The sequence below is a fragment of the Apteryx mantelli genome, chromosome 19 (assembly GCF_036417845.1).
Source record: "Apteryx mantelli isolate bAptMan1 chromosome 19, bAptMan1.hap1, whole genome shotgun sequence".
In the NCBI taxonomy this organism is placed as follows: Eukaryota; Metazoa; Chordata; class Aves; order Apterygiformes; family Apterygidae; genus Apteryx; species Apteryx mantelli.
The window spans coordinates 6125503-6141441 of record NC_089996.1 but is presented as its reverse complement, the minus strand read 5'-3'; the positions used below and the strand labels follow the sequence as shown (position 1 = coordinate 6141441).

General features: G+C 48.1%; 1 protein-coding gene across 1 annotated transcript in view; it reads right to left on the bottom strand.

Moving 5' to 3' along the window:
• Window positions 1–10199, bottom strand: part of SHISA6 (shisa family member 6) — a 262667-nt gene extending 252468 nt beyond the window's left edge. Inside the window, exon 1 of the mRNA XM_067308317.1 lies at window positions 9523–10199. Coding sequence (XP_067164418.1) covers window positions 9523–10199 — 677 coding nt within the window. The remainder of the gene's footprint in view (window positions 1–9522) is intronic.
• Between the last annotated feature and the right edge of the window lie 5740 nt (window positions 10200–15939).

Below are 15939 nucleotides of genomic sequence, written 5' to 3'. Positions count from 1 at the left end.
GAACTCGCATTGCTGGCACGGACTGTATGTACAAAAAGGAGGGATTGTTTTTGATGGAGGTGTCGCCAGTTAACAAATAACCTCTCCTCTTGGGATGGAGAAAAAAACACCCAGACACACACTGCAGGGACAAAGAGAATCAAAGAACTGAAACAGAGAGCAACGGCTGGTTTAAGAAGAGACTTTGCCACACACTGGCATTTTGCTCTGTAATGAGCTGTAAGAGATTTTGGGTAGTGCCTGCTCTTCTACCTGCCTTAATATGCCAGTTCTCAAGGCTGCACACCACAGTAGAGTCTGAAGGATCAAACCCTTTGACTTATACTGTCCTGAGTTGTGACATTGTTTCTCAGGTGGCTATAATAAAGCTTAATGTATTAGCTAACAGAAACTCTGATTTTCAGAGGGAAGCACAGGCCCTGTGTCAGCTGGATGGACTTCAGGCAGCTGAAGAGGAAAGGAATGGGTACAGTGGAGAAGCAAGATTCACCTGGAGGGGCTGAAAAGACTTCACGGCTAGAGAGAAGGTGAATTTGCAGGGACTGTGAAGTACCGACTCGCTGTAGTACAAACCACACATTCACAGACCCAGCAAAGAAACTTAATCTCCTGTCTTAACTACCTATGGGGTAACAGCAGGATGGAAAAGTGCTGTCCATCACCATAGTCTTTTTTGAAACTGGTGTCCCTGGGTACCTATTCTCCCAGTTCCCACAGCCTTTCAACACTAGTTAATATTAGGAGTGTGTACACAGATATCCCTTCTTCTGAAGACAACGGGAGACTTGCTGGCAGCTCCAGAAGACTGGGATGTGGCCTGTGGGAAATAAGTCAGGCGTGGAGAGCTCTTTGACTGCTGGATGGGAAAAGAACTGACTATTTCCAATAGCGCAGGTTGTACACACACAAAATTTCACTCCAGTGCCTTCTGAAAATCCCCTCTCTTTTGGGACCTGGCTTCCTCACAAATGGGCAGGTGGGGATTTAAAAACAGAATTGCCTGTTCCAAGTCCATAAGAATTTGGGGAAGAATTGAAAAAAGAATGTCCAAATGGATCTGGCAGAGCACAATAAAAAGATAAGTGTCTGGCTGAGCTAAAAGTCTGCTAAAAGCATAGCTGTGATGGAGTTTGTGGCAGAGCTCCAATCGACTTCAGCATGGCCAGGATTTCACTACAAATGCTTAAAAAAAAGTGAGGTTAAAGACTCCCCTACGCTCTCTCACTAGCCAGAAAGCAAGGCAGTTAGGCTTGAGAGGTGATTCATTCAGCCACAGAGATAGCTCACCTGGAAGGGACAGATGTCTCCAAAGGGAGAGGGATTACAGTCAGTGGGCAAGTCCATCAGAGGATGGCCATACGTTATTCATGGTTTGACTTGGCACCTGGCTCCAGACCTGCTGTGTGCCTTGTGGAGTTTCAAACGCCGACCACACAAAGCCACGTGCTGCCCTTGACAGAGCCTGTACTATCCTGTCATACAGGCTCCCACCCAGCAATTTCTGCCAGCTGGATGCTGCTCACTTGCATTATTCCCCCGTGCTAGCTGTAAAACGGCAGAGGAAAGGCAGGTAAGTCATTCTACGCCTCCCTTCAGCAGCTCTCCCAGGCTCTGCTGCCTCCCTGGCACCACCCACAGGGCACATGTCCGACCACATTTTCTGACGGTGCTTTGATCTTACCACCAGAATGATGGGGCTTTAATTGATTACACAGTAGTGCCTGACAAACACCACTGAAAACTGATACACAGGAGGGAAATAGAAGGATCCTGCTGCCAACAGCTCCTATGAGAGGAAATCTCTTCCTCATGGAAGCAACTCTGCCAAAGCGGCTTCTGTTTCAGAAAGTGCAGGGGCTTGGCTGTAGTGACTAGTCTATTTTCAGCTATATCCTATGTTTGCTTGTTTAAATACAGTGCGTTCAGAGCCTTCTCCAATTCATGAGTTCCTTACACTTTCTCCTGGAGATGCTGAAAAGCAGGACCAAACATTTCTATTCTGAAGACTAGTGTATAGCTGCGTCTGCTGCAAAGCGTGAGCTGTGAGTCTTGACCACAGGGCTGCCAAACCTCTTCCCTAGTTCCTTCCACTAGCCACTATAATTTAGCAAGGTCTGGTACGGAGCAAGAAAGAGTGGCAGTCCAGCATATTAGAGATGCACAGCTCTCAGGTCAGCAAAAGAGATAACCAGACTCTGCAGTGGCAAGAAATAAAAGCAACTATCGCTTCCGAGCAGGCTTTCCGGAGAGGAATGCTGGAAATGCTCCTTAACAGTTACCTGAGTGGACACGTGGGGTATGCCAGTGTGAGTGCATGTGCATGTGTGTGTGTGTGTGAGCACATGTCTTTGTGTACAGGAATGGGTGATTGCATGCCTGGAGTTTAGACGGAAAAAAAAATAATAAAGCTTGAGGACACCCTTCCAAGAGGGAAGCATTTTTGCACTTGCATCCTGCATAAGTTAGTAAATATTCTTTCTTAGAAATAAATATTACATGAAAAAAATCAGATGTCTTTTGAAAAATATCCATCCATGCCAAATGCAATAATTATCTGTGAAGCTCTTTGTGTTTAAGTCCTGCTTTAAGAGCAAATTTCATTTAAAACTTAATTATTTATGTACTAAAGGCCAGATCCTCACCACCGATTATGACAACATGAGTGAGGTTTGAGTTATTCCTGACTCTCTCTTTTTGGTGAACTCAAAACCAACACACAGGTAATGCCATTACATTACAGATACACACCCATTCTTCTTGCATGCATACAGAACAGATATTTCAGCTAAAACAGAAGTGACATAGAAGTTATTGAAAAATCAGCAAAGAAACAGGTGTTGCTGGGAGACCATCATATCTCCTGTGTTTAAAAGGTGAGATGGAATCAGTAACAGGAGAGTAAAGCTCTTTCATTTGAAACAGGTTCCTTATTCTAGTGTATATGTCGAGGGTAGTAAATATCAGCAGTACTTAGAATGTGCATCTTAATACAAGGAGTCTTAAGTGCTTTACACATCTAACACTACTGTACATATAGAATAAGTCTCCAAATATAACTGTGATGTAGGCACAGGATTTATTACAATTGCTAAACTCACAACAGATAGTACTAGTAGCTTTGGAATATCACACATCAGGTTCAAAGTAAAAAAGGCTGTTATGTAAAGATTTTGTAATTAGAAGGTAAAAATAAAGGTTTCCAACTCGCATTTGTCTGCAGAGTGCTGTTATTCGGAGCAGAAAGTGGCCAGAGCACCAACGGTAAAGATCTACCTCTAAAACACAGCCACAGGCTATTTAGGGACACTGAGTGGCACTAAGATGTTGACGCCTCCAGCAGTTATTTCCCCCAGCATCATCGAGGGTGTTGTGTTCGCAGCAAGCCAGAGAGCAGGCTGCCACCTGCTGTACTATCGAGACTGCTTCCTCAAAGCATCGATGCTTCCCTTGCTAGACTTTTGCCCAGTTACTAACCTGGCATAGTCCTACTTTGCTTAAGAGAGCTACAAGGAGAACGTGGCAAAGTGACACATTCAGGAACGATGCATCCAGCTTGGATGCTGGAAAGAACTAGAAACAGTGTTATCATACAGAAAAAAAGAACTAAGCACCAGTCTTGATCAGGGAGAGGAGATAAAATAAAATAGGAGGGCTTACTTAGGACTTCAGAGTGATGAAAATCTTTGCATAAATTATGCTAAGAGCTCAGCTGGTGCAATTTTTCTGTCGGTTGTTGCTTCTGTTTGTGTGTCTGCATGGACAAAGACAATCACAGTGCTTGGTGTATATGTTCCTTGAAGAATAAGCGAGTGCACACATAAGCAGTCACTTCCACAAGATAGCTATTTTGCACCAAATCCTATGTTGTAGGCACAACTAAGAGACTTTAAAATTATCAAAGAAAATCAGACTTTCTCTGAAGAACTCTGTCATTGCCACAAAGGAGATAGGACAAGAGCTAAAACTGCAGCAAAATATTTATTGTGAAAGAATGCCAGGCTCATCTGCCTGGGTAATGAGACATTTGAGACCGCCACGTTATATAGCACACGCAGATCTAAGGAAATGCAGATCACTCATGCGAGTAGTGGCAAAGGCAGGTGGGAAAAAAAAAAAAGAGAGAGATCTAGTTTTCCTGATAAGGTTCAGATCTTATGTGAAACAGAAGTTTTAAAAGGTTTCTGATCTCAAAGACACAGAGATCAACCAGTAGTTAAGGACATGAGAGACTGCAAAACTAAAAGAAACAGAAGTTCAGAGCTAGACAGGCTTCCCTTGACACCTTGTGATGGAGGGTTAGTAATGGAGAAAGATAATTAGAAAGCAGAAAAATGTTAAATAAATGGGAATCAGAGACACTGAAAAGATTTGGTGAAGGGAGTATGGTTTCTGAGAGTAGACACTCTTACTGAGTGAAGTTCAAGAGAAAAAGAGGACTCAAATAGAGGCAGCTGGGCAGCCTCTGTGCCGTTACCAAAGCCAGATTCTTTAAAAGACAGAGTCAGCAAGGAAAGTATGGCAAAAATCAGCCACCAAACTGTGCAAACTGTGACCACAGCCTCACACTGAATTTTCCCCAAGGCATGTAAGTGAAGCAAAAAGAAAAATGTTTTGTACAAATACATGCACAGAAATATATATCCCATCTTGGCTAGCTGGAAATGGGCAGTTCATCACTGGAAAACAAGATCAGATTCAGAGCTTCTCACCGTATGGAAGTTACACTAGAATAGAGTCCAGTATTGGTTTGAAACAGAAAACTGTTTAGGAGTAACTTCTGTGAGGCAACAAGATTGTGCCTTTTTCTGTTTTAGTTTAATCACGTCTGGCATCTACTTGTGGACCTATATTCTGTGCCTATGGGAGAAACAGGGCACTTCAGAGAAGAAAATCAGAAGCCATCAGGAACAAACAATATAAAGCAGGGCAAAGAGCACATGAAAAACACATGAGTGACTCAGATGAACAAAACAGAGTGGGGTAAAAATAAGCAGAGCATAAAAAGAAACCAGCCAAAAGAGAAAGAAAATGTTAACAGTGTCAGAAAATCTTCTGTACAGCCCATACGGCCAGGTGCATGTTCACAGCACTCTCCCACAGCCCTGGGGAGGCATAAAATTTGATTGTTTAGCTCAAGAAACGCACACCTCCGAGAGCAGAGCTGAACCAGCTGTGATCCCAAATTGCAAAACCAAGTCTAGAGATAGGTAGTTTTACAAGCTCCACCGTTAGTGAAGAGGTCTGAAACTAGCTGTTCTCCAGTGATTCCTCTAGCAACCATAGGGCACAAGTGCTGTGCTGAGATGCAGCCCGCAGCAAGAGAAAATCTCCAAAATTTTAAGATAGCAAAACAGTGCAGCCCTGCTGGATCTGTGAACAAACGGATCCATTGCCTCAGGTTTCTGCTGAAATTCAGAGCTGCGGAGTAAATATGGCAAGAAATTGATCACTTTAACTGGGACTGCTACTTGGGAAAAGGCTGTTCATTTATAAAAACGGTCACTGTTATTCACAGAAAAGAGGATGCAAGGCAGATGTTGAAGAAAAGAGTAGCACGAATAACTCTCTTTGTAGCAACAAATATAACCTGGGTGTAGGGTAACATGAAGCTCCCTGATCAGAAGGTGCTTTTGCCCCTTCTCCCTTTCAGAAGCTAAAGCATTCCTTGGACACACATGATGCAGGGACAGATGTGGAAAACGGCCTTTTAACAGGGGACAGATCTAGTTTACTGGGAAAAATCACAGCACTGCTTTTCAGCAGCTACAAGAGAAATGGTTGGGCTTTCCACCATTGCCCCAGGGCCATCACTGCCGCTATTTGTCTCTGGCTTGCAAACAAGGGAGGGCTCCGGCTGTGCATGTGGCAAATGACCGGTAACATTTCAAACCCTAGCTGTAAACGCTAAAGAGTTTTCCAATTTGTGCATTCTTATTTGGGTAATGAGTGCAATGGTTACTGCTGCTGAGGGCTAAATAGGGGTCACGGAGTAATACTACTAGCACTGAATTATTTATGTACTGTAGTACAGGGATTTAAGGTCATGAGTACTGGAAGAGAATATTCTGGGTCATCCCCCTTTACTACAGAAGACCATATCAGCTTTGAAAACAAACAGCTGAGATTCCTCATCTGCTGTCAAAGGTTCCCCAATTGGTTCCCATACTTAAATTAAGTAAAATACTCTACCCACTCAAGAAATGCTTTGGGAAAAAAAAAAAAATCCTGAAAACTGACCATTGTCCACACAAATGCAGTCAGAGGACAGAGGGCAACACCATACAAAGCACTGCTTGGTAAAATTCTTCAAAATCAGCTTTAGTTTCTATCTAGAGCTCAAAACGCATTAGTTCTGTCTACGTAACTCTGAAGCAAGAGGTAGTCATATACAGTCAGGCTGAAAGATACTATAATCATTAAAAAAATCTGTTAGGTTTAGAACATTGCAAATGTTTCTGTAAACTAGGAATATTTTAGCTTCTGTTTTTTCAAGCACTTTCACTTACTACTTTTAGAAATGAACCTAAGTATCCGTTACTAAAACTGCTCATCCCAGAATCACAGCAGTGCCTCTGCTTTAAAGGTGCATGCTAGTGCCTTCAAACAAGACTGAATTTTCAGTTCTGAAATGCACACGCATATCTCAATGCACAGTCGGCCTTTCATTTCACATGAGAGCAATGGCTCTGCTGTGAATGTGTAAACTCTCTTTTCTATCAAAAGCCATAAATGAGCCCTGTACCCATCAAAATGTTCTAACTGTGTTAACAAGGATTTTCTCTAAAAGCTGAATGAGAACTTTGCAAAGACATAACATCTACATACAATTCTGCTAACCAACCATTTGTATCTCTTTACTGCAAAACAAAATTTAAAGTGTGATATTGTTTGTGCTGAAGTGTGAAGAAGTCTTGCTTAATCTCCCTGGGTGTAGAACAGTGCTCATGATGGGCTTTTTCTAGGACTGTTATGATTTTTGTTTAAGCTGTTGTTCTTCTCACTCCAGAGATTTTGGTGGGATGCACACTGAGATTTAATGCACTTCTCATCACCACTACAGTGAATTATTCTGGATGTTACACTTAACTCCAATTGACATAGCCTCAAAAAAATATAAATATCTGACTACATTCTGTTCATTCTGTTTTTGATTCTTCCCTGTTACTCAGCAGTAGTTCTCAGAGGCAAACAAAGACAAACCATTTCACTCCACATATTTACATTGTTTAGATTGTAGATAGAATTATTCCTTAGACTGATGTAGACCTTATCTGCTGGAAATGCACTTCATAATATTTAAACCATCGTGCAGTGTTGATCAAGTTCAAGTAACACATCACCAAAAGGTATAATCTTTTACCAGCTATCATATTATACAAGTCAATCAATTCCTTAAAATTCACTGAAAGTCAAGTTTTCCAAGCACTCAATCTGCCATTCATACTTCTACACACAGGTGAATCATTTTACCAGAACTTATCTAAATAAAGAAAAGCGAGCATCAAAGAAATGAAAACATCAGGAATAATTTAGACAAGTCTGGCAACACTGTCTCTGATTTCAAAGGGTGTAGGATCCAGCCCTGCAACACACTGGAGCTACAGCAGAAGTAACATATGGGCATCAGTGTCAAATTTCTGAATCTAGTGTGAAGATAAGACTGTTTGGCTGTTATAAATGGGCACAGTTGTCTTGAAGCCAAAAGAGCTGGACACTGGGGGAAGTAGCCCTTATTTAAGAAAATACGAAAAAGAATCTATTTCCTGACTAAGCTGCTTTCAGGATGCTTTTTGCACAGACACAAGTGACCTCAGAGATATTACAATGTTTTTAACACTGCAAAGTTATTTTCTCACAGCAGTGGTGTTTGTGTTAGAAAACATGGGCTAGATCCTCAGCAAATGTAAACCAGCATTACTTTTTGGCCTCATTAAAGACGTGACAATTTACACCAGCCAGCACCCATGTGTGCGTACTCTGATAAAAACAGGAGACTAAATAAAACAGATCTCACCAAAGAAATAAAAACTGTGACACTTTTTCAGTTCTTTTTCTGTGTAAAAAACCTAAAATTCCTACCCTAGGACTGTTAACTCCATTTGAAGTTCAGCCTTAAAAATACGGTCAAGGGCTTTGTTTGTGTTGATTAAAAGTTTTTAATTAAAATTATTTAAATTAAGCATGATCTGCTAGAGATAGGCACTCTTCCCATCAGTGTGCTACCAACTGTTCTTATAAAGAAACTCCTCACCAATTTATATGTTCAGATGCGGAAACCTCTTGGATTCTCAGCACATGAGAAGCACACATCATTTGCAGGGACTTTTTCACCAAAAATGAGTTGTAAAAGTGCATGCATTTGTCTGAAAGGAGAAGCTTTTACCTTTTAAACAGTACTTTCTTCAACACATTTGGACTGTTTTATCTTACGAAAAACATTAAAACAAAAATGCATAAAATCACTGCAAATAGGAAATCAAACTACTTCCCTAGTAGACAGCTAGAAAGGACAGACTAGTAGCTTGAGTTATCTTGATTTAGGGCAAGACAAAAACAAAACAAAACAAAACAAAACAAGCCACTCCCTGATATCGCTCCTTTCCCTAAATACCCTTTGGGACTGTAGGGCAAGGGGACCTGCCTGGAGGACATAGAGCAGTTCACTTGGCACTTTCTGAACTTCTCCCTGGTGGGTCCAGGGAGCGCCCCTCATCAGGAGAGTTTAGCGCCAGGCGGAGAAGTACCCCCGGGGGTTGGGGCTTCTCGGCTGCACCTCGAGATAATTAGAGGGAGCCGGCGGGGGAGGGCAGGGGGCCGGGCAGGGCGGCGGAGCGGGGAGGAGGCAGCCCCGCGGAGAGGGGCGGGAGCGAGCGCAGCGCTGCGCGGGGCGCGGCGGAGCTGTCCGCGGCGCCGGTGCTGAACGCGGGGCCGAGGGGCGCGGGGCGGGCGGCCCGCGGGAGGCCAGACTCACTCATGGCAGCGCGCCGTGTGGGGTGCCGAGGGGGCTGGGGGGGGGAAAGGGGAGAAAGTCCCACGGTGCTTCCCCGAGGATGGAGGCTAGAGGTGCACCAGGATGGGCCCCTGGACAGGCAGTGCAGAGGGATCCCTGGTAGGGAAGTGGGAAGGGGCCTGGAGGGGAGGTCCCAGAGCGATGTGTCTGGACAGATGGTGCAGAGGGGGAACCCTTGGACAGACAGTGTAAAAGGAGAACCCCTGGACAGATGGTGCAAAGGGGAACCCCTGGCGAGATTGGGAAGAGGGGGAACCCTTGGACAGATGGTGCAAAGGGGAAATCCTTGGGCAGGTGGTGCAAAGGGGAAATCCTTGGACAGGCAGGGCAAAGGAGAAACTCTTGGACACGTGGTTCAAAGGGGGACCCCTTGGACAGGTAGTGCAATGGGGGAACCCTTGGACAGATGGTCTGAAAGGGGAACCTTTGAACAAACAATGCGAAGGGAGAACCTTTGGTCAAGAGAGTGTCCCTAGATAGAAGGGGTGCTGGAAGCGGGGGAAGGATCGCACCTGTGTATGTTCATCTCCCGGGGTGGGCGCCGCGCCTTGTCGTAGGCCACCTTGGCGAAGACGCCAGCAATGAGCACAAAGGCGATGGCCCCGCATGAGATGTAGACGGTGGCATTGGTGCTGTCCTTGTCCGGGTCGTACTTGTTGGCGTCTCCATCAGCGCCGTTGCTGCCGTCGGCGGGCAGCGCACCGCTGGAGGTGGTGGGGTGGGCCCACTCAGGGCTCTTGTAGTTGCGACACAGGCTCTGGTTGAGCTTCTCGGCGCGCTTGTTGCAGCAGAAGCGGTAGAAGCAGGTGCCGCAGCAGTAGCGGAACCCCGTAAGGCTGTTGTTGCACTCGAACTCCTTGTCCCACTGCCCGCTCACGTCGTAGTACCCCCAGCACGTCTCGTGCGCCGGGGCCGAGGCCCCGCCGCCGCCCCCGCCGCCGGGGGGCGTCCTCCCGCCGCCCGCGCCCTTGCCGCGCCCGGGCAGCGCCGTGGGGGCGGCCGCCCCCGGGCCCGGCAGCGTCTGGTTGAGGAGCTCCTTGCCCGGCTTGGGGGTCCGCCGCGGCGCCGCCGCCCCCTGGGTCCGGTTGCCCTTGGCGCGGGGGGGCCCGGCCGCCTGCGCGGCCAGCAGCAGGGCCAGGAGCTGCAGGGAGAGCAGGAGGAGCGGCAGCAGCAGGTGCCGCGGCCCCATGGCGGGGGCGAGGCGGGGGGAGCCGCGGGGCGGCCGGAGCGGCGCGGCCGGAGCGGCGCGGCGCGGCGCGGGGGCGGCGGGCGGCGGCGCGGGGCTCAGCGGCCGCGGCGCTGCCCCACGCGGGGCCGGTCCCGCTGCCCGCGCGCGGCTCTTCAGCGGCGGCTGCCCGGCGCCGGGAGCTTCATGCCGGCGCGGAGCGAGCGGCGGAGCCCGGCGGAGCGGGGCTCGAGGCTGCGGGGTCCCGTGCCGGCCGGTGCTCCTCCGGCGAGGGGCTGCGAGAGACGGGGAGAGGGTCAGAGCGCGCCGCGCCCCGGGGCACCCCGGCCCGACCCGCCCGCCCGCCCCCCGCCCACGGCCTTACCATGCCGGAGCGGGACTGCAGCGGGGCCGCGGCGCCGCGGAGCAGGCGGGCTGCCCGCGCTCCTCGCCGAGGCGGGGGCGGAGCGGCGCGGAGCCGGGCGCGGAGCAGGGGCGGGCGCCGAGCGGAGCCGCGCCGGGCGCTCCGGATTAGGCCCGCCCACCGCTGCCAAGCTCGCTCCTTACATCACGCCGGGCCGGCGTCAGCGCACGCGGGGCGCCGCTCCGCGAACACGCCGGGCCGGGCCGGGCCGGGCCGTCGCCCCCGGCGCCCCTCGGCCCGCCCGGGACAGCGCGCACCGGCCCCCCCGGCCCGCGCCGCCCCGCGGCCCCGCCTGCCCGGAGGTCTGCGGGGGGGGCGCGCTCTGGTGCCTCTGGGGGTGCGTGCGGTATGGTCCCTGTAGGTCCGCACAGGATTGTAGGCGTGTGCAGGAGCTGTGGTCCCCATGTGTGCGAGGTATGGTGCATGGAGTTACGGTCCCTGCAGATGTGTGCAGAGGGTATGATCCCTACGGGTGGGTGTGGTGTGCGGTCCCTGTAGATGTGCATGGAGTCTGGTCCTTACAGGGGTGTTCAGGGAATGTGTTTTCTCTGAGTCGGTAATCTGTATGGTCCCCCTAAGTGTCTATGGGGTAATGGCCCCTACAGAGCCATGCAGGAGGAATGGTCCCTGTAGGTGTGTACAGAGGATTTGGTCCCTATACGTGTGTGAAGTAAGTATTGCCCTATAGGTATTCATGAGGTTACGGTCCCTCTAAGAGTGTGCAGGGAATTTAGTCCCTGTGGCTGTCTGAGGGCTATAAAATCTCTGTAGGTGCGTATGAGGGTTATGGATCCTATGAATGTATTCAGGGATATGGTTGCTGTCGGAGTGTGTGGGAGGTATGGTCCCTGTGGATGTGGGTGGGCAGACCCTGTAGGCGTTTGCAGGCTGTTGGAGCAGGTGGACCCTATAGACCCATGTGGGCTTCAAGGGTTGACAGAGCCTGGGTGTGGAAGCAGGTCTGCCCCAGGCAGCTCAGGAGGCAGAGCTCCCTTGCCTCTTCTGGGAAGTTTCTGTCCCAGGGCACTGCCTGAAACATAGTCCGAGGGCTGGACAGTTGTTACCCTTAGGTCTGTGGGGCCATGCTGCTGTCCAGGGCCATGCTGTCTGCACCACCCCGCCACCCTCTCCCTCCCCCCCCCCCCCCGCCCCCGATGGACAGGTGCCTTCTGGGCTCTGCTGGGATTGCTGCGCTGGACTAGGGCTGTTGGCACCTGGCTGGCATGCTGCCATGAACCCAGCTGTGCCCTGGTTCCTTGCTGCAAGGGCTCTGACATTGCCCTCAGGGCAGGAGGCGAAGGCACCACCCGCCCCAACCTGCCCTACACCCTTCCCATTACTCCTGACCAGCTTTCCTCTGAGGTGGCTCATGTTGTGCCTTAGGGACAGACTAGCAATTCCCTGGGCTCGCTATACCCATAGTGACACAGCCACAGCTACCACGGGTTTATTAAGGAAGGTTTGAGCCTCCCCTGCAGGTTTCACTGCTGTGAGTCACTGGGCCCCCATGCCAGAATTTCCTCAAAGTTCTGGTGCTTCCCCTGTGTCCAACTGCAAACTAAACTAAAGCCTTTACAAATATTTTCTGAAGACATACAAGGTGTTGCCAGCTGTAAGGACACACAGAGGACAGAGGGAAATCACAGTAAATAGGAGTACATGCAGAGTGGAACTGAAGTGATACCCTCTAGCTCTAGACAAGCAGTCATAGGGAGAGTGGGGTAGGGGGAGGGACCAGTGGAAAGGGAAAACACTCCTGAAAATCTCCTCATCTTTACTTCACACCCTGTGAAACATTTCCCCAGGGTACATAGGTTTAAATGTCTGCAGCTCATGATCAGGGGGATTTTCTACCCATCTTAGAATAACCACAGTCTGTGAGGTTGACAAAGGAAGCTTTTGCTCTACCGCTAAATCTGCTCTGATGCTGCGAGACTGCTGGGGAAATCAGAGAGTCTCCTCATTCCTGTCTCTTCATTCACTGTGGTTCAGTGATGTGCCCAGGTCTCACTGGTGACTCAAGAGCCTCGGCCCCCAGCAGTAACTGACCCCAAGCTTGAAAGTGAGGCAGAAGGAGACAGCCTATGTGATGTGTGACTGCCCAGAAAGAGTTGGTGTGAACTGGTTTAACCCAAATACCCTTTTGAACCCTGCATACCAGCAGCCCAGCTCACCCGTCCTGCAGCAGGCTCTTTGGGAAGGGTGGTCCCATTGTAGGGTCTCCTCCAAAACCTTATATCAAACGTTGTAAAGCAGATTCCTTCCTGCTGGTCTGGAGGAGGAAGCAGCACTTTTGGCTGATGTTGGAAGGGCATCTCCAAACATTATGATCTTTCTTTCTCCCCAGCATGGCTTCATCAAAATCATCAAGGATCTCCAACCTAGAGCTTCCTTGGAACTCTTCCCCCCCACCCCTCCTTCTCCAGGATAGATGCCTTGCAAGGTGACATCAGGATGTACAAATCTGCATCTTCCCCTCATGTGATTCTTTCCTGCATACTGATCCAGGAACCAAGGCCTTTGCAGAAGCACTGTTCTAGGGAGAGGAGCTATCACTTGGAGAAAGCCCAGCATTCTCTCCCACATGGGCAAGACTACTTGTTGAAGGCAGTCTTCTATGACAAGATCTGTTGTTCTTGAGACATAAGTAGTATTGATGCTCATCTGTCCTTTAGGCCAAGTGTAACAAGGGCACAGGAAATGTCTAGCAGAACAATATTCCTGGAGAGAATAGCACTAAGTGTTAAGTATTCTGCTCTAGAGAATATTTGGGGTCAGAGACTTGGCTTTCTTCAGTGTGTCTGTACTGCATACAGCACTCTCTGTGACTTGGAATCCACATGTAACTGTGATACTGTTCCTGCTGTATCAGACTGATGTAATGATGAAACATCCAGATATCTCTGCCTCCTTTTACTCCATATATCCTCACAACTAGGCATGCTAAAGAAGGAAGAAGTCTCCATAGATCTCCTTTATAACTCCATTGCCTTGCCCTGAACTGAAATAATGGGATGGATGAGGCTAAAGGAAATGTGGAAGGAAGGAAACAATCACTGAGAAGTGGTATCGGATTCTTGGAAATTGCAGCTGGTTGCTGGATACAAAAGGAAGGAGCAGTGACTGAGACACTTGTGGGAGAAAAGGACTCTGGTCCAAATGAAACCATGATGACAGTGACAGGATACTCAGGAAAGATTACTGTGATTACAGCTCCATTCCCTAACTTCATCCCCACTTGGGACTCACTACAAAATCTCTAGCACTTCCTCTTTTATCTCAAATCTCGTCCTCCCTAGGTTGTTTTTATCAGCATGCCTGTTTCAGAGCTGTTTTCTTGTTTATCTTCTTTTCTGGGTGCTTTCATCTCTCTCCTGGAAATCCCATGGTTGCTGGCAGTGAAGGGAAGTGCATGTTCAGTAACTTCTATTTAATCTAATTCATACACAGAATCATTCACCTTTAGCTTGTTTTTCCTACCACCACTTGTTGGACTCTGATGACTTTGTGGAGAGTTTGTAATGAGTCTGATGTGCTCAAAAGCTGATTCTTTCTCATCAGGGGATTAAATTGTGACCGTGAATCTTTATTAAAATGAGCTCAACACTTTGGACCTAATTTTTCTTCTAAAATTAATGTAGCCACAAAAAGCTAATAATAGGAGTGCTTGGGATTATTTCTATGAAGTTGGATTCTTTCTTGCTTGACTAGATATCAGCTTGCTTCATGAATGTAGAGGAGGTACAGAGGGGATCTCAACTCTGTTGTAAGCAGAAGGCTGCTAATTCCCATGTCTAAGGCAGACAGTGGATAGAAACCAGACAGACTGGGAAGTGTGATGGGAACAAATACAGTGAGAATGGACACTGAGAGGGCAGGGGACTCATGCAATTACAGAAACATGGGCAGTGCCAGATGGGATCAGCTACCTATGCAGTGTCCTGAACAGCTGCTTCAAAGGAAGAGAAAAGAGACCTGCTCAAACAAGGGACATTTCATTAGCTTTTAGCAGTTTGTTTATTCCCTGCAGCCTGAGAGAATTCTGTGTTTTATATAGTTTTATATAGCTTTAGGAACTGTAAATACCCTTACCCATGGGAATATCTTATTACTTTCTGACTCCTCCTACCCATCTAGCCACAGTGACAGTGAATGTCACAGGCTCATGATGACAGCAGTGATGTATGTGTCTGTCTTTGGGGCATTTTCACCTCTGTTTTCTGTCTCAGTTGTAGCAGGGGGAGGTGACTGCCAGGGCCATTGACATCTGTGTACTCAGTTTTCTTGACAACTTACCCAGCTATGCAACTTGGGGGATCAAAATGATGATGCTGTCTACAGCAATGTTGGCAGCAGGAGGTGCCACCAGCTTGGAAAGCCAAGCACTCCAGGGACAGGTTCACTGAGCTTTGGCTAGATAGTTCATCAATGCACTCGTACTGCAACTCACTTAAAATGTCCATTTGAGCTATTTGTAAGCAGAATACAAAGAAACTTATCCTGCAAATGATTGATTCCTCATTATTCATCCAGATCTACTTACAGAGAAGGCTGCAGAAAATACTTTGAATCTGGCAGGTCTTCCACACCCCTGAAAAGTCCTAGGGTGATGCCCACAGAGGCAAGCTCTGTCACTCAGTGTCTTCTCCTCATGGGAGAAGCTCTGACACAAAACTGACAGGCCGAACCCACGAGGGTCCTCCAATAAAGCTCTGTGGACTGAAGGGGGGCAGTGTTGATGCCTGCAGAGCTCACACATTCACCTTCTGATGCTTTTCATTTTCTCCCTAGTTTGAACTCCTGTAAAACACACTTGCATGAAGGATGCTGGTGTAGAAGTACCAGAAGTATTTTGCTCCTTCCTCCATGCATGGAAGAAGACCTGCATGCAGTCAGCCTGCTCTGACGTCACTCCCACTGACTCTTCCTTTAGGTGATACAGCCTTGCATCACCCAGAGGGATTTTATCCAATGTTGTCATTGCACTTTGTGAAATCTTGTGATTCCTTGTTGATAGTGATAGAAATCTAGCATGAGGGAGACCCTTCCACTACTCACTGCAGTACATGGCATCCCCTGGGAATCTAGGCAGTGAGAAGGGAATACAGAGATATGGACTTCTTCTCCTTTACTGATATCTATCGTGAAATGGTTTCTCCAGACCTGCCCACCAGTTTAGAGAGAACATTTCAATCTGCCTTGGCTTTCTGCCTTTGTCACTGCAAACTGGATCTTTGCTACAGGTTGGGTCTCTCAGCCTGTCAAGGGCAATGTGCCAGTCAAGTGTTAGCATGCAGATATCTTGCCCCCATATTGGATACTGGTGGTTATTTTTCTTTA